This window comes from Trichogramma pretiosum, unplaced genomic scaffold, assembly GCF_000599845.2.
Source record: "Trichogramma pretiosum strain Unisexual culture from Peru unplaced genomic scaffold, Tpre_2.0 scaffold60, whole genome shotgun sequence".
NCBI classification, from domain to species: Eukaryota; Metazoa; Arthropoda; class Insecta; order Hymenoptera; family Trichogrammatidae; genus Trichogramma; species Trichogramma pretiosum.
Genome location: NW_019640805.1, coordinates 498,502 through 516,838, shown reverse-complemented (window position 1 = coordinate 516,838; position 18,337 = coordinate 498,502). Strand labels below are relative to the sequence as shown.

General features: G+C 33.2%; 2 protein-coding genes across 6 annotated transcripts in view; one reads left to right on the top strand and one right to left on the bottom strand.

The window, feature by feature from the left end:
* Positions 1-18,337, bottom strand: part of LOC106653442 (lachesin-like) — a 122,859-nt gene that overhangs the window by 26,274 nt on the left and 78,248 nt on the right. For all 4 annotated transcript variants that reach the window (XM_023459981.1, XM_023459987.1, XM_023459983.1 and 1 more), the window contains 5 exons: positions 10,026-10,132; positions 7,911-8,118; positions 7,648-7,809; positions 2,596-2,724; positions 16-300 (listed from right to left, as the gene is read on the bottom strand). In XM_023459981.1, the coding sequence (XP_023315749.1) occupies positions 16-300; positions 2,596-2,724; positions 7,648-7,809; positions 7,911-8,118; positions 10,026-10,132 (891 nt within the window). The remainder of the gene's footprint in view (positions 1-15; positions 301-2,595; positions 2,725-7,647; positions 7,810-7,910; positions 8,119-10,025; positions 10,133-18,337) is intronic.
* LOC111693898 (alpha-(1,3)-fucosyltransferase C-like) lies at positions 11,030-13,822 on the top strand. 2 transcript variants are annotated; one of them, XM_023459997.1, is made up of 3 exons: positions 11,030-11,156; positions 11,219-11,920; positions 13,429-13,822. In XM_023459997.1, exons 2-3 carry the CDS (start codon positions 11,244-11,246, stop codon positions 13,793-13,795), a joined length of 1,044 nt encoding a protein of 347 aa, XP_023315765.1. In that variant the 5' UTR covers positions 11,030-11,156; positions 11,219-11,243; the 3' UTR covers positions 13,796-13,822. The 2 variants fall into 2 exon arrangements, with proteins under 2 accessions (XP_023315765.1, XP_023315760.1); XM_023459992.1 differs by having other exon boundaries at positions 11,030-11,920.

The window sequence follows — 18,337 nt, the reverse complement described above, 5'->3', positions numbered from 1 at the left end:
GCTGTATTGACTTACCGTAAAGTCTGATCGACCCTTCGGTTTCACCGAGTGAATTTTTACTAATGCACCTGTAGTTTCCAAAGTCGCCAGGCTGCAGGTTTTTTATGGTCAAACGCATTTGAGTTCTATAGCTGTTTTCCTTGATATCCGCTGAGTATTTGTCGGATGATAAAACCATGGAATTATTGAACATCCAATAGCTGATAGCTCGTGGATGAGCCTCAGTATGACAATCGATGGTTACATTAGTTCCGGCTGGTGCACCAACTAACTGATTAGGCACCCAAATCATTGGTAAAACTGAAATGTAATAATAATGATGAAATTTTATATTAAATTAATGCTTGAAACGACAACTAGGCTACTATAGAAATTTCGTAAGACTAATTTGCTTCAAAATATTGATTGTTTAAATAAAAATTCCGTTGAACAAACATAAGAATATTTTGTATACTGCAAAAATTTAAATATATGCTGAAACGAAATTCCTGATGTTTTCAATATTTTTAGAAAAGTCAAAATAAAAATTTAATATCAGTGTTGTAATTTTCAATATAACACTTATTATCTTTGACTGATCGAGATTCGAAACGATGGAAAAAATTATACATTTATTTAAAAAGTCTTTACTATTTAATAATTATTTTGAAAAAACTTTGGAAAAAGAAATAACAAATTGGTTGTCATAGAGATAAAATATAATTGATTGAAAACCGTAACTACTTTCATCGCAACGTTGAATCTCGAAATTAACGCATATTTATTGTTTAAAATATAGACGTGATTCATAAATGTTTCAATATAAACTATAGATACCAGCCATACAAGTTTTGATGTAATTACAACTTCATCAAAAATCTTCAAGTTTTTCTTTCAAGTGGAATATGCATTCCAATTTACTCGTCGTATTTTACTTCTTCGAATTCTCCAAAAGATGAACGTATACGTTCCTGTCGTCAAAGTGACATTATGGAGAAGTTTGAAAAAAAAGTTACGATGAAAAAGTAGAGTTTTCTGTCGTACAATTAATTTTTTACTATAGAATTCTCATTTGATATCTAATTTGCTAGCCAGGTAGTCCGAAAAAGCATAATTGCATTGTAATGAAAGAAAGAAGCCGGCATGTTAGTCAGCTACGTGCTAGTGACAAAAAAAAAGTTAAGTCGCACATAATCCGGTACATTCGTTGGTATGCTAGAGAATAAAAATTATGGCTGAAGGCCCGTTTACATCTATCAGAAAAGTCATAACACTTGAGTCATTTTGAAGTTGAGCTCATGAGATATAGTCGTTGGATGAACCCTGCAACGCAGTGGTCGCGCGCGCCTGGCGCTACAAGCTTTTTCACGGGTGGCTGCTCTTTTTCCGCTGATGTTTACGCGGTTCACGGTAGCATACCCATAAAGTGTATATATGCTCGTTCACCAAGTGACGCGAACGAATGGAAGGCATAAAGGGGAAAAATGACCTGGACCAGCGGGACATTTGCCTCGCGTGCAAAGCACCAGGGCTGCGCGAGTATTTCCCATGAGGGGCTTCTTTCGCGATACATGCAACGCCAATCTAGTCCCGCAGCCCCGCATCCAGTAAACTCGTCTATGTATATATCTATGTATAAGATATATATAGATATATGCATTGCACCTATCCTCGCCTCATGTTTGCTCGCTTTTCGTATCGGCTAGAAAAATGAAATTCAAATAATACGCTCGTCTTGTCGACCGAATTTTTCCCTTTTATTTATTCTTTTTATTGCTTTCTTTCACACTGATAAATTGTACTATGCGAATAAAAAGCTTCTTATAGAGTAAAAATAATTCGGTTTATAAACAATTTCGAATAAACTCATTTGGTGGCCCTTTCAAGAAAAAGTGCATCGTTACTACATGGAAGAACTGGACAAAATTATACTTGTCTACAAGATTACTGTAAGTATACGTAAACTTACGAGAAATCATTCTTATATTCTCTCATTTTTCGACAAATAGGTTCCAGCTTAATGTTTTTTTATACAAAAACAATCATGTGTTCATTGCTTTGGGTTTCTTCAATGGTATCTCTGATATTAATTCGAATTTTCGGAATCTTATATTAATTTTATTGGAAGCTATAAAATACTTCATATTAAGAAAACTTTGAGAATTATAAAAATTAAAAATAATCTTTTCTTACGTTACATGCAAATTGTTTGAAAAGTCATCTAAACATTTTCGGTATATTTGTTGCAGTTTTTTAATTTTCATTATTATAATTTTATTAGTTTCCCTATAGAGCACCTTTGATAACCCAGAAAAGTTAACATAAAGTTCCTAAAATTTAAATACATTTCAAGAGTACTGATGATATGATATACAACTTATATTCATCAAGTTGTTTGGAAAAAGATGAAGAAAATAGACTCAGTCACGTATTCATTTTTTGAACGATAATAATTGTGTTCAATGCTGAAGTGACAGCCTGACGAAGTGTTCGTGCAATTCATTGTTTAAATCTTAAAAACAATATTTACTCTTACTGACGCACCTTTTATAATTTTGAATTTATATTTATATCTGTATATCTGTGAATACTGATAGAAAGTTGGATAAAACTTACATTCAACATCAACGATTATTCTTTTGCTAACTGTTGGTGGCACTCCATTACTGGCTATGCATAAATATACTCCCATTTCACTCCTTGTTATTTTAGTCAAATTGAGTTGCTTTCCTTCGTACGTATTCACTGAAAAGAATGAATAAATTAAAATGGTTTTATGTTCTACCACATTGATCATAATTTTCAAACAACATATTTATCGATTATATTTCCAAAAAAACTTTGCGTAAAATTTTCTAGTCCGTATTACCACTGCAATAAACATTTTTTTAATTTTTGATCTTTTTCTGCCGGACGATTTTGTGAATGAAAGGAACTACGATAGCTCTCTGAAATTATAAAAATTCTTAGACCAACTTTTCTTATTGATAATATCTGTCTTTCGTATAAAGAAAACAGATTTTATTTTTCATGATTAGCTAGTGTTTATTGTTACTGTAAAAAAATATATTGGAAGTTTTTCTGAGTATACGTTCCGATACTAGTAAGAGCGTAACATTTTCCTGTTTAGATGTGTTATTATGTATTTTATAGGTGATGCAGCAACGCATCCCTTACATAAATATTGAGCTTTATTTGGATGCAACTTTAAGCAGCAATAGTTCGCATATGTAGCCCTATAGGTATAGCAATATAACGCTATATAATAAGAACTTTTAACGAGCAACGGGTTAGTCAGAACTCTTTAGAGCTGTGATACTACGAAGATTTTAATGCACGTCACTCTCACTCTATACCTATGTGATCGAATTGATGTTCGCGACGTACACGCAAGTTCACATGTAGCGGCTTATTATATTTTTACGTATGTTTATTACGGGTTTCTATGCTCGTTATTTTCACGTTGAATTTACCATTTCCTTTTCCCTCTTTTCTATTTCGTTTATTGAATTTAGTTTATATCAAAGTATTTGTACTAATATCTAAATTTTGTAAAAATTCAAATTAAATTTATATCAAACATAATAAGAGACATGGACATTTTTTCAAATATTTTGCATTAGTTTCAATGAATGTATGAAAACTTCAACTATCAAACTTATAACGAGCAAGTGCTTACATGGCGAATTAATTTTTTTTTTTTAATGTAAAAATCCATGAAGGAACGTTTTTTCGGATCAAATTGTTCAAACATATTCATTAATTTTTTATAAATTAATTTTAGACTTTTTTAATAGTAAATAGTTCAAAAAGTCGTCCATCTTGAATGGTCAACTTCTTTTGAAATGTAATCTTCTATATTATTTTCGTTTAAAACCGTATGCACTGAATGAAGCAGCTGGTGTTGATAGTTATGCGTTAGATTGAAACTCACACGCATCTCCAGAATCATACCGAATAATCATGTATATACATAAACACAAATATATATAAGCATATGTACACCCAAATACATATAGCATGGGTCATCCAACCGCAAAGCCTCTCACATCCACGTCTCGGACATCTCACACATACGTTCACCCACGTGAGTGTATATATTTGTGTTTGCATATGTGTTGAGAGACAGAGAGAGACAGAAACTTTGCGGTCTTGTGCATACACCAGCTGTGCTACTGCAGATTATGCGTTTGAGTTCTCAGTGTCACTTTTGTCGAAAACAGTGTAATTTATTGCTATGACAGTTGACAACCATCTAGGACATGTGGACACAGAAAATATTAACTGTGATTGTACTCGATTGCATGTATCGATGCATAGTTTTTGTAATAAATGAAAAAATTTTTTCAATGAAATCTATATATTACGCGTTGAATGAGTCTCGCGCTAAAAGTTCTGGCCTTCCCAAAAAATCTGGAAAACCGATGACTAAAAAAAAAAAAATAATTTTCTACAAGGTATATATATAACAGATACCTTCTATTTACAATGTATATACATAAAAATACCTTGTATTTACAAGGTACGTACATTGTACAAGGTATATACATTATATGTATACCTGGTACATACCTGGTACATACCTTGTAAATACAAGGTATATACATTATATATACCTGGTATATACCTTGTGAAAACTTATTTTATATTTCTTGCTTTCTTAAAAATTCTTACAAAACTCTGACTGAAGAGAGAGAGAGAGAGAGAGAGCAAAAAGGAACGAAAACGGCTGAATTAGCAGAAAGAAAGAGAAGGTGCTACTCTTCGCTAGTTTGGATAATTGAACGATAGCTGCGAAATCAAAAAAAAAGATTTTCTAATTTGTGATTATTGTTCAATTTGATTTACATTATTCACTGTGGGACAATGTCAATATATTCCATCGAAATTAAATTTATGTAAGAGAAAAAATCTTCTATGCATCAAGCTATTTCTGGTCTAATCTAATGGTGGAAAAAAATGTATGTATGATGTTTCTTATCGCCTTAACAACAACTCAAAATTTGCAGAAGTTTAAACCCCTTTAAAATTGTTTTGAAAATCTTGAAATCGAAATTTTCTTGAATTAATGATCAGTGAAATTTAAAAAAAGTCTAGCTCAGGTCTAAATTAAAAAAAAAAACATATAGCAACCTAATTGAAAAATTGAAATTTAGATATTACTTCTAGTTGTATTACTAGACATGACTAAAACATTGCATTCAGCTTGTGTGAAACGATACGTTACAGCACAGGCCAATGATGAGTGCCAGTTTGATTTTAGCTATCCGCGTAAAAAAACCGTAGCTAATTCATTGGCAAAGACCTTCCTTCTATTTTTTAGTCTAAATGCCAATAAAAAATCATGAATCCTTTATTTGAAAAAAATATTTGGAACCTTTACATTACGAGAAAACCAAATTTTTTTATCAGTCATTTTACTTCATATATCGCTAAGTTCTAAATAATACTTATGTGACAAAATAATTAGCTAAAAAAATTATTTTTAAGTCATGCGGTTCTACGAGAAATTATTTAATTACATACCTAATCAAAACAAGTTGAGGACACAACTTTTACCTTAAAAAATGTTTAATCGTAGCCTATAGTTAAGAACATTTCTGAATATAATAAGCTCAATTCTTTCTTATTTGGAATATGCAATTAGTACTTGGCACGAAATCACAAAATTAATTAACATCTAAATTCCATCTTTTTCTTAGCACGCTCATACCATAACGCATCTATTGTTACAATACTTTCATGTACTTGAATCGCTAATAACCTTCTTTATGTCTCATAGTTATTTGGGTGGTAAGAGCGTTTAAAGCGGTACAAATATTTTTGTAAGTGATTGCAAGTTTATAATAAAGCTTCTCCAATTTTTCTTTGTGATTCTCGTCTTCAAACTTTAACTTTTATAAGAAGCTTATGAAACATGTCAATGAAATTGAAATATACCGATCGTAAAGCTTAATTTTTTGTATACATTAATTTTTCTATTCCTTTTTAAGTGTTTAAAACGTAAAAACAGCGTCGTTTTTACTAAAATATTTTTCCATGAAACTGTATATTTGCACTATGAAACCAAAGCAAAAAATTGTTGAACGTGATACACAATTGCACATGTTACTCAATTACTAAACACACGATTTTCAGCTGCAAAAGAAAATTCTGAGATTTAGTGAAGGTGGAAAAACCGCCTGAAAATGGTAGTAGCTAGGAAATTAAATTAAGCGTTGGCGCTTTTTTATCAGGGAGCATTGCTGGAAGTGCAATAGATATACAGTACTACACGTCATAGCCATTTGTCACGTAGCACCTTCTCTTTCTTTCTGCTAATTCAGCCGTTTTCGTTCCTTTTTGCTCTCTCTCTCTCTTTTTCTCCCTGCTTCTAACTTTTGACTGTACAGCTCGAAATTATCCTCGGTCATATAGGCACATTCAGTTTGCGTTGGCTGCATAGGGCGAGACTGAAGTTTCGCTACTTCTCAGGATAGTGCCCGAGTGCTAGTGAGAACAAGCACAAGAGTAAATGCTCTTCGCTAATACAAGCGCGAACGCTTTGGAAAAAGAGAAATAGAGTGCGCATCGGTTTTAAAGGAGACGAAGTAAGAGAAGAAGAGAAGGAAGAAGAAGCAGTAGAGCTAACTCAAGTTCGAGTTGATTAATCTCTACAATATTTAAAAAGCAACGGCAGGATGAAGAGAGCGCGCGAAAGAGAGAGAGAGAGCTACGGAAGCTTAAAACCTAGCCTTGAAGAAGTCACAGCCGCGCGGCATGGGTGGCGGATAGAGTGTACTGAGGTATAGTAGTGATGGGTGCTGCGATTACACTATATCTTCCTCGGTAGTAATAGTCTCTATGCTCTCGCTTTCTCCTTATAAATCCTGGCTAATCTGCCGTTTACGTTGCTCTAGTTCGCTCACTCACTTTCCCTCTTCTAAAAGGATGGCTTATGCATAAGCACATTGGCGTACTTTTTTACCTACACACTCTTGACCCGTAAGATGAAATTTACTCATTCATACACTACATGCATTAACCTAAGCAACACCGACATTCCTAATTGTTTCACCGTTATAAAAGAAAAGGTAACATTGAAAAAATCATTAAGTGATGTGTGCAAGCGTTTTTTGCGATTTTCTATTGATTTCACATGTTGTATTCGTAAAGAGAAAAAAAAATTTACTGCTATTAAATTGTGCAAATGCTGTTATTGAATCCACATAAACTATTTACATTGCCCACGAATAACACCTCTAAAAATCAACTTTCCTTATTGGTGCATTCGAAGTGTATGATTTGCTAATTATTATTGGTTTTCTTTCTAATTTTTTTCATTAATAAAAACATTAACGTTTGATTATCATATTGAAATTTTCATAATCACTTTAACATAATATTAAATGCTTATCATTTTCAACGTTTTACGTACATCATTTCACGACGCTTTAGATAGTTAATAAAAACTGATACACTTCGTAGCGGTACTCTACAACGATTCAGAAGATTGATAAACTACTCGCGCTATCGAGCAAAACCCTCCATATAGTCAATTCGATATTCAATTTTCAAAAAATTCTAAAAAACTTTACACATATCCTTTAAGATTTTTTTTGCATTTTTTGCTAAAATCGTTCCTTTCCAAGAAAAAAATTTCATTTATTATAAACCTATATTATGTACCTTTCGTCCGACGATCGACAAGTATTCCCTGATTATCCTCACGTTTCCACTTGAGCTTTGGAGTTGGATATCCTTCGGCCTTACAGGTTAGTGTAACGTTCTGGTGCTCGCGTACGGCTACTGTACTAGATGTTGACATCGAATCCAATATGTTGGGTGGCACTATAAATTTCAATGTAATTTTTTGGTACAAGTTTAGTTTTATAATTATTAATTTTTGGTATGATACTGTTCATTGATGGTATAAATATTGAAAAATTTACCAACGACTTCGAGAAATCCAACTTGACTCATCATTGGTTCCGTATTTACTTGACACATGTAGTAACCCCGGTCATTTCTTTCAACGCTTCGAATATGTAATAACCAAGTTTTGTGATTGTCATTAGATACTGAAAATCTAGGAATTTTCGTAACAACGTGCTTATGTACTGACACAAGCATCTGTCTACCGACATGTATCCACACAACCTGCAAAAGTAAAGTCGCAATGAGCTATTGAATCAGATGTTTAAATGATTATTTTCTTGAAAATGTATTCATTTTATGCTTCAATTTTTTTACATTTCATATCTAAAAATTGTATGAGGTATTTAAAGTTATTTCCAACAATTTTATTTGGTTTCTTAATATGAACCTTTGATAAGGGTAAAAAATAAGAAAAGAAAAACTAGAAAAGAAAATATGCGAGAAATTTTTCAATAGAATCTTCAGACTGTCGTTTATGCATCGCAGAGTTTAGGCCTCGAAAAAAGTGTAACATGATTTCGTTACTCCCGTGAGAACTATCTTCTCGCGCGCGAGCGAGTGAAGCTGCTTTCGGGACGAGCTAAGACTTTTCGAGCAGCTGCACATATAGCGCAGAAGACGATTCGGGAGCGACAGAATCGCGAGGAAAATATAGCAGCGCGAGTCAGCTCAGTGTCACCCGATCGTTTGATATTTAGAAGGTTGTCTTATTTCCGCGCCTTGGTGCCGCACCAGCTGCCATCGAGATTGCTTTTTCGGAAAAGCGCCCAGCTCAATGCCAGTTAAAGAAAACGATTCTTTTCTCCCTCACTCTTCGTTCTCTTTATTGCTTCTCTCTCTTTCTTGTCTTTTATTTTCTTATTTTATTCCAAGTGATCTTGTATTGTAACGAGAACAATACACTTATACCACCAGATGGTGCCATTTTTTCCATGAGTTGTTCAATAATTTTATGCTATTTTTTTAGTAATTGGAAAATTAATCTGATTAGATAAAATTTATCCGAAACGTAATATTAACAGACACTTTTTTCAAATATTATGTTACATTTAAAATGTAGATTAAATAATAACCTGATTAACTTTTTATAATGGTTATATTTTTCATTTCGTTTTATTTCTGTTTAAACGAAGCTCATTCATGAGCATAAAAAGAAACTTTTCTAAATAGAATTCAAATAAGTTTTCTTTGGTTATTAAATAAACCCTGCTTCTAATACATAATTTTACCTACTGATAAAACAAGTTCAATTTGAACTGAACTTTACCTAAAGTTGTAGTATCATGTTGATATTACAGGCTAGAACATGCAGTTTTTTTTTATTAATAAAAAAAATTTTTTTGAAAAAAAAACTTTATTATTGAGAGAATTTTAATCGGTGAAGATTTGGGTTTTTAATTTTGCTTTTGAGCATACAGAAAAGTTATCTGAATTATAAGTTGCCGAACCGATACATTGAGTCAATACGGGATAACTATTAAAGTCACAATGAAGATAATTTGAAATTTGAATTTAATGGAAAGAGATTAATAAGAAGATTAACATAACATTTGTCACCCAAGATGCTGGCATACCACTGCGTTTATTGGCCTAAATACTTGCAAAAAAGTCCCTCTATCGGCTGCAAGCTCGATTGAAATCTCTGGCAACGATTCAAAAAAGCCTCTGGCTCGGTCTTTCTACCATGCTGATGCTCTTTAAACCTATATGAATACGCGACCCATAATTTCTCTTTTCGTCCATGTTTCCTTCACACCACTTTAGTCTTTTTTCATTTTGTTTTGTCTCCAATGTGCCAGAAAGGATTAAACCATCGCTTTTGGCCAGGCGAATAACTCAAGCACCCTAATAAAACCGCATGCTTTCACAGCTATTTGTCACAAATAAGAAAATAAAGCGGACAAATTTTTCTTTTATTTTGATTTTTCTTTCTACTTTTTATAGTTTTTTTATTTAGTACGGGAACAAATTTTATCACAAGAGGCGTGAACGGAAATTTAAAATCTGTACAATTAGTACATTTTTGTCTCAGACATTATTATAATGGTAAATTATTTGTAGTATCAGTAAAATAAATTTGAAAGACACACTTGGATTTACATTCATTTTTGTTTATAATTTCTTCTTACCTTATAAGTTCCCAAATTTTCAATCACACATGGCAGATTCACATCTCTTCCTAAGGCTACAGTAACATTTGGAATCGGCTCAGCGAACATTGGTTTATCGGATAGAGCTGAAACAGTCAGATATTCGTAAATTAGTTTATTTTTCTATTATTATACACATTAAAATATCAAAAATAATTTTTTACTGTTGAAGTATTCACTATATTTATATGAAAAAATGTACATTAATGTAAGTACAAATTTTGAATATGCCTTTTATGAAAGCATCCAAATCTGTTAACTTGAGCTTACTCAGGTATCAGAAACTTTTAGCAGAATTTATAGGACCTTAAAAAACGTTTTTTAGAGGCTAGAAGTTCACGTTTTTCCTATCTTCATGGTTTTCGATTGTACCGGAACAATTGTCCATCTCAAACCTGATTGACTCCAAATAAATTTTTTGTTGATTTTTTCCAAGAATTTTGTCGAGAAATTGTCCAAGTTTATAAAAAATACTTTAAAAAATTGTCTAACCTGTCGATAAGATCGCGTTCCATGTATAATTTTTTGAAAAATGTGTCAAGAACGTTATTAAGCCATTAAAATTACATTGGGTTTGATGATTCACGTAGAAAGTCTGGTTTGTAGATATGCAAGTTATCAAGCGCTAACTTGAGCGCTGTGACTGTATTAAATTTCTGCTATAGTAAACAGTGAATGGCTACTCCTACTTTAGTTCTCACATAGCGCCGTAGTGCATAAACACTTTCACAGGTTGATGCATACATAGTCTCAGTGAATGACTGAAGTATCTTTATATGTGTATAGGTAAATATACAAGTGTATGTGCTGGCACGAACTGCGTCTTAGTAGCGTGCAGTCAGTCGGGCACGCGATACAAGCCTATTCGCAATTCGTTTGCCAAACGAGTTGTATTAGAACGTTGTATAAGTACGTTACGGTCCACTATATTATCAAACGAGTTTTACACGGCATCAGTGATGACTGAAAGTGTTTTTCGTTCCCGCCGGAGTGTTCTAAAACTGCAAAATGAAGCTTCGATATACTTTCTTAGTTTTTTTTTTGGTGATCGTCATGTGCATTAGTACATTTTTCATAATGAAGCCAGAGAATATAGACACGTTGACTTGCGTGAGCTGCAATAATTTAAGTTATGTATCAGAAGGTCACAAAACTATTCTATATTGGAATAGTTTTTTTTCAGATCGAAACTTTAACATGGGTGAGGGCTTCATAGCGGAACATTGCCCATTGTACAACAACTGTTACGCTATGAACTGGCGATATGCTCAAAGTCATGAAAAGTTCGATGCTATTTTGTTCCATGGAATCAATCATCAACTCAACGACAAGGACTTACCAAAAAAACGTAGCTCCGAACAAAAATATATCTTCATGACTTTGGAGAGCCCAGCCAATCGATGGATAAGCTCGAAATTTAATGACTATTTCAACGCAACTATGACCTACAAACTCGATAGCGACATCACCTGGACTTACGCTGATATCGTGGACAAGACTCAGCGAGTAATCGTACCTGCAGCACGCGAGAATATTCATTGGAAGTCAACAACCGAGATGGAGGCCGCTACTGCTGCAACAAGCTTGGACGCCGAGGCCGAGAGCCGCTTGGATGCCTTGATGAATGGCAAGAGAAAGTTAGCTGTTTGGTATAGGAGTAATTGTATTACACCCAGTGCGCGAGAAAAGTATGTGGAGGAACTCGAGCGTTACGCGAATGTAGATAAATTTGGTTCTTGTTCGTCAAACAAAGGTTGCCCACGAGGTCAAGACTGTTTTAAAACTCAGATAGAACCCGAGTATTTCTTTTATTTATCCTTTGAAAACTCTCTGTGCGTCGACTATGTCACTGAAAAATTTTTCGATGCACTCAAGTAAGTAATAAAATGATTAAAATTATTTTATGTTATGAAAAAACTTCATTTTCACATGCATACGTACAGAAATCATATAGCTAAGCTCAGCATAAGTAGTGTTGTAACCAACTACAGTGCAGGTTATTCATGATGTCATACGATTATAACGAGGCAATATAAAAGATAATAGTTTGTTATACAAATTAATCATGTATAATGTGAGACCTACATTACATAAACCTTCATTTATGGAAGTAAACTTATTGATGTACGCGTGTAGCAGGTGCATATCTCCACGTCAAAATCACTCGTGATATTGATTGTACTAACATGAAACAAAATGCAAACCATGGATCTATAAAACGCGATTGCATATTGTACTTTCTATTAAGATAAATTTTCATCTAACTATCACTTAGGAAGATATCGATCTTATAGTATAAACAAGAAAATAATATCATAAATAAAAAGATTAAATGATATCATAAAAATGTCTTTAATAAAATAGCTAAAGATTGTCTCACCGCAGAAAAGTATCTTTCAGAAACACATAAAACAATGTGGGTAATAGTTGAACATGAAATGAAAAAATGTTAAATGACAAATCAAATTGAAATTATCTTTATTTTGCGTCATTCTTTTTAGAGATAAAAATCTAGCTTTATTTATTATTACATTTTCATGAAATTTTTGATCAACTGACACAAAAATTAAACCAGTAATAAAACATCAATTATCATCAATCAATATATTAAAATTTGAGTAAAGAATTAAATCGCTTTTGTTTATTTTTACATTAAAAAAAATGTTTATGGTTACATTTTTTTGCATGTTTGTTTACATTATGCAGAAAAAGAAATCAGTAATTTAAGATTTCGTGTAAAAATACCTTAAATCAAACCCAGTATCATCAACTTTTATTTTACATTGAATCAGCATTGAATTTAAGGTTTTTTTAACGGAATACATATGTCAGAAAGCGGTATTATTCGACTTAGGGATCCGTTTTCCTGTGGACGTAGCAATTTTCGCAAGCAATTATGATAATATTTGAAACAATATTTCTTATCGGGTACAAATACAAATGCGCAACTATAACTTGTCGGAATGTTACTTTGCCGTTTTTTAATACTGTGCATTTGTATATAGTTTCATGATATAAATCATTTTTTATCCATCAAAGAAGATCTCGTATTTTTTTGAGTGATATTTTAACTTCCGTTTCGGAAAATGTACACTTCTAGTTGATATAATTTTATGAAGAATGTTAAAAAATTAACATATAATAATAATATTTTTGTTCGATAATAAAATAAAAATTTTTTTTCACGTATTAGAAAAATTGATAAGTAAAAGAAATTGGACAAAAGAACATTCAATCAAAATGATACAGCGTGACGCAATAACCACACACATTTGTTTAACTATGGAATCAAGCAAAAAATATACATGAAGTTTTGATCATAATTTTTTATATTTCAGAGTTAGTTATATAAAAAATTATAAATGTATAATTTTTATTACAGACATTATGTAGTACCTGTTGTTTATGGTGGAGCTAACTACAGTCAATTTGCACCACCAAAATCATACATCAATGCACTTGATTTTAACTCACCGAAGGATTTAGGACAATATTTACTTACATTATCTCAGAATAAGACTGAATATAAAAAGTATTTCGCATGGAAAAAATTTTACCGTGTTGAATCTCCGATTAAACGAGTAATATGTGATTTATGTAAGTTTGTAAATGAAAAAACAAGAAGGTCTTATGATATTTCAGAGTGGTTTAGCATCAATAGTTGTCCAATTCAACGAAAATTGAAAAACCAATATGTTAAAAATCAAATCAGTTACGCGACGAAGAAAACAATTGATGAAAAATCGTAAATGGTGCTTCGTATCCTAAAATAAATTCTAGATAATTTTAATTTAAAAATATTTTATACGCATTGAGTTAGTAAAGCATCTGTGAAACCAAATGGAAATATCTTATATATTTATTGAAAATATGTTGTAGTAAATGTACCAATGTAAGTTGAAATGCAAGTTGAAAACATTTGAATTATATTCAAATTTGTAAGAAATAAAAAATTTAACTTTGAAGATGATACAAAGAGCTTTTAAAATAAGACTTAGGAGGGAACTAACATTAAAATAATTGTAAGTTTGATAGAAGACAAAAAAGGTAAATATCGTTTCGCATAGCGGTGAACGATTTCTTTGAAGATCAGAAAGGGTCGAATCGAGGCGATATACTTCGCTGGATACCGAGGATCGAGTTCAGGTCATAGATGTATACATATACAGTACATATACATACATACTGTACTAGCTTTTACTCTCTACTCTCATATACTTGACTATCTTTTTTCGAGGATAGATAGTGAAAAGCTTTAAACTAAAAGTAGTCGAGAAACACAGGAGAAAACGAGGTTTGCAGACGAAGCGATACCGACAACTCGCCTTTGACTAAAGACGATCGTGACAAAATTCTTTGGTTGATGTTTCTGTTCTTCCCTTTTATGTTAGAATTACAGCTGCTCAACAAGACAGTTATTTCGTGAATGTAAAGAAAAAAGTAAATAGTCAGATTATAACGAAAGGTAGTGTTTGACGCGTAAAACTCGGTACAAGACTCATTTCATTGACAGGTGTAGTGCAGTCCTGCCTCGAATTTAAGTCCAGTCTTTCTATTCACTTGGTCGAAAATCAGAAACTAGCACTGCAGTAGCCGTACGCATCTTTATGACTGTACGCCGTATAGCATGAAAATGAACTTTCTAATTTCTTATACGAGGAGCAAGCTCGCTTGCACCTTGCGGCAGCTCTTATCAAAGCCCGGATAATAGAATTGAACCGCGCAAACTGCTTTCTTGTATGCGCAGAATTTAATCAAAGCCGCTTTATAATGTTCGGATAAACTTTCAGAATGAATAACCTCGTTTTTCTCACTTTCCTTAACGAATTGTACGATGGTACTTTTAAAAACTCATTACGAAACTCCTCGCTCATCAAATTTATTATGTTAATATTTATAATCTTTACGAAATGAGCGAACGGGTGCGCGAACCTCGAATTAGTTGATTTTTTTAGTGATTTTTGAAAAATTTTTTAAAGCAAAAATTATACTGTAGCTACAGTACAAAGGGTTACTCTTTCTAAAGTTCTCGGTGAACGGTCGTATTTCTTTAGTCGACACTTACACAAACTTAAAGTCTCCTTTTCCACAATTCACGAGACGCGTACAAGGATGCTTGCGTACTTATACCCCTTTCTGACTCGTCATTTCTCTTTTCCCTTCCATTACCTCTTACATCACGCATCTACTTTTCTCTTCACTTCCCCATATTTTTTCTGCTCACTTTCTCTACCAACACATATATCCAATGCCACAAACACGTACAAGCTCCAGTGGAAAAGCCACAGAAGATTTTCTCGCTTATTTTTTTCCTTTTTCATCCTGATCCGTCCTTCACTTTTTCCTTACCTGCACTTGCTGTTTTTCATTCTCGACGCCACCTTCAAGCGCTCGAGCTATTTTCCAATTCCTACGCCCTGTTTTTTCGCCTACAACTGAATTATATACATACATACTCACAAACGTCTAGAGCAGCTGTAAAATGAAACGGTGAAACTTGTAAGGTCAACTGCACAGGGGCTCAAACAAATGTACAGTTCGAATTGCTTGAGGTAGAAATATTCTTATTTAATTTATGCATGTATGCATTCATAAGTCATAATTTGGAAAATACTCAAGCCTGAATTTTTAGTATTAAAAGTACAAATAAATGCGCTATTGATTTTATAAATAATTAAATCTTTTTTCATCAGTTTTTAGTTATGAGGAAAAAAAGGTTGAAGAAGAGTAATTAAGTTTTTAAACATTTTTTCTGACAGATTCGAATTAAAGGGAATAATTTTTCTTTTAGGCTGAAAAGAGATCCTAAAAAGTAAGACCTTTGCTAGAAACTGGTTGATTAAATACTCTGAAAAATCAATCGATTGCAAAAGAGATCAGTCACCGTCAATGATCTTTTTTATCAGACTTAATGATATAGAATCCCAAATTCTTGTATAGGCAATGAGCAAGGGATACGGCAACGGCGATGGCGCCTTTAATTTATTCACACGATACTGTAGTTGAAGGAGGAATTCTGACGTATAGGTCGGCTGCTGTGTAAGGAACGCGAAGAATTGAACGTCTTGAGAAAAAAAGCCTCCTCGAGATAGGGCAAAGAGTAACGAAAAAAAAGAGAGAAAAGAAAAGTAAATCGAGAGAAAAGCTCATGGAATGAAAGGCAGAAGGAAAAAGGCAAGAAGCCGAGCGAGCGTTCGAATGGGTTTATCAGCAATAACTTGGGCTCTTTCATATCTCGCCAATAATTCCTTACCGAGTAGCGCTGTAAGTACGGGGAAAGGGTGGTAAGATACTCACTTATGTAGGGAACAATATATCTGGTCTGGCTATACGAGAATGAGTGAGTAGACGGAGCTTGTAAAGCTCATATATGCGCTCGCCAAAGATTCTTTGCCGTTTGCTTAGCTCAAAGCCAAGCGGTAGCGGTAGTTTGAGAGAGCGCAAATAGGTAGGTAGATGCATTCCTTGGCCGGCAAGTTAAGAGAGACCTGCGTAGAAAGGAGTGGCGCATCAGGAGAGAGAGAGAGAGAAAGAGAAGAGAAAGATAGCGGACGGAAAAGAAAATACTGATCCAACTGAATTTATCAACCAGATAAAAATGTCCCTTCGACTTGATATATATTGTGTATATATCTGCAAAAAAGCATGTATGTTACAAGTATCTAAACGTATATATAAGAGTGCATTAGTATGTATGTACAGAAGCATCCGGTTGTAAAAAAAGGATTTTAATAAAACTTCTTCGATTGTAAAGTACCGTAATATATACAGGCATATAAAAAAGGCAGCCTTTACATGGGTCAGCGAATCTCAAAGTCGTTCATCTCTTCTTCAGCTAGCTCTTCTTATCTGGTTATCCTGACTTCCGTCCACCGTCATTGTATAGGAGTATGAACGGCTCTCGGAAGATGAACGCTCACTGGTCTTCTTATGAAACCACTGTTTTGAGCTCTTCTTTTTATTACTCCCCCCTGAATTTCGATGGTATTTTTTTCCTTGTCAATATTTTTCCTACTATTGAATAAATTTAATCCCAATACTTAAAAAAAACCAATCTATAGGTCGGTTTTACCATGCTCCCATATCGAATGCACAGTGACTAACATAACATAGATTTTGCTGATAATAACTGAATCTGATTGATATTTGTTTCCAACCTATTTACGAGTACTCAAATACTTGAATAAAATCAAATAAAAATAATGTTTACACAGTGTTCCTTATTGCAGAGAAAAAAATGTTGTAAACAAAAAAACTAGTACATCATTAAAGATTCGGAAAGAGTATCTTAAACTGATAACATTTAGATTGATTTTGAAGCAAAGATTCCTGTAGTTTCCTACAAATTTAACTTTAGGGACTGTGGCTACTTTGAAGCAGACTGCGGTTAACTTTTATGAAATTTCGAGTGGAATGTTGCTTTTGAGTATATACTGTGTAGAGTTCAAGTTAAATAGATATTACATACTCCAATATCTTTATTGACTATCATTAAAGATTGGGTTGTTAATAAAATTTAATAAATTACTATGATGGCCAAGTAATTTTTTAAATTAAGACAGTTTAGCAAAGAATTGGTGAAATTAGAAACTTATTTATTGAACTTAGAAAATGCTTATATTTTTCTCAACAAAGAAAGTAATTTTCATTCAGGCCTTTTTTCATGTTGTTTATGGTGTATTTGAATTCCGCTTTGATTTTATATGTTACAAACCCATTTGTGGAATTTGGAATAATTCAAATTTATTTCATTCATTCAAAAGTAAAAAAATAATCGCGAACTTTGTACTTTTTTCGGATGCAGCACAAGTAAGACTTAAAATAACTTGTACAACTTACTTTGCTCGGTAAACACACTTGTAACTTTATCAGAATTGCTCGCGAGGACGATGTTGTATGTATATATGTATTTATAACGACTTAGCCATAATTATACATTCTGGAAGGAAGTTTGCGTAACAGCCCCGGCACTGGGCTTCGCCCTCTGCGCATATACGTATACGTGAAAACGAACAAGAGTACACACACATACTAATATATGTATATGTATAATAAAGTTATACGCCCCGTTATTTTACGTAACCTTATTATAGCGAAATAACAGTTCAAAGTTCATTAGGTCCTGTTTGCCGTCAAGACAACTAGTATCAAGTTGTTATTATTACCACGAGGCAGCAGGGAAATGCTCGCGCGCCAGCTCCCTCTTTCTCTTCCGCTATGAAAATGTGATTACGTGATTCTGCAACTTATGCTCGCCTTAAAAACATTACACTATCCCCCCCCCCCCCCCC

Bases quoted from the DNA above. Each gene is read 5' to 3' on its own strand.
- LOC111693898 (XM_023459992.1), top strand. From the start codon at position 11,055: ATGAAGCTTCGATATACTTTCTTAGTTTTTTTTTTGGTGATCGTCATG. The intron at 11,921-13,428 runs GTAAGTAATAAA...TTTTTATTACAG, and splicing joins AAATTTTTCGATGCACTCAA to ACATTATGTAGTACCTGTTG.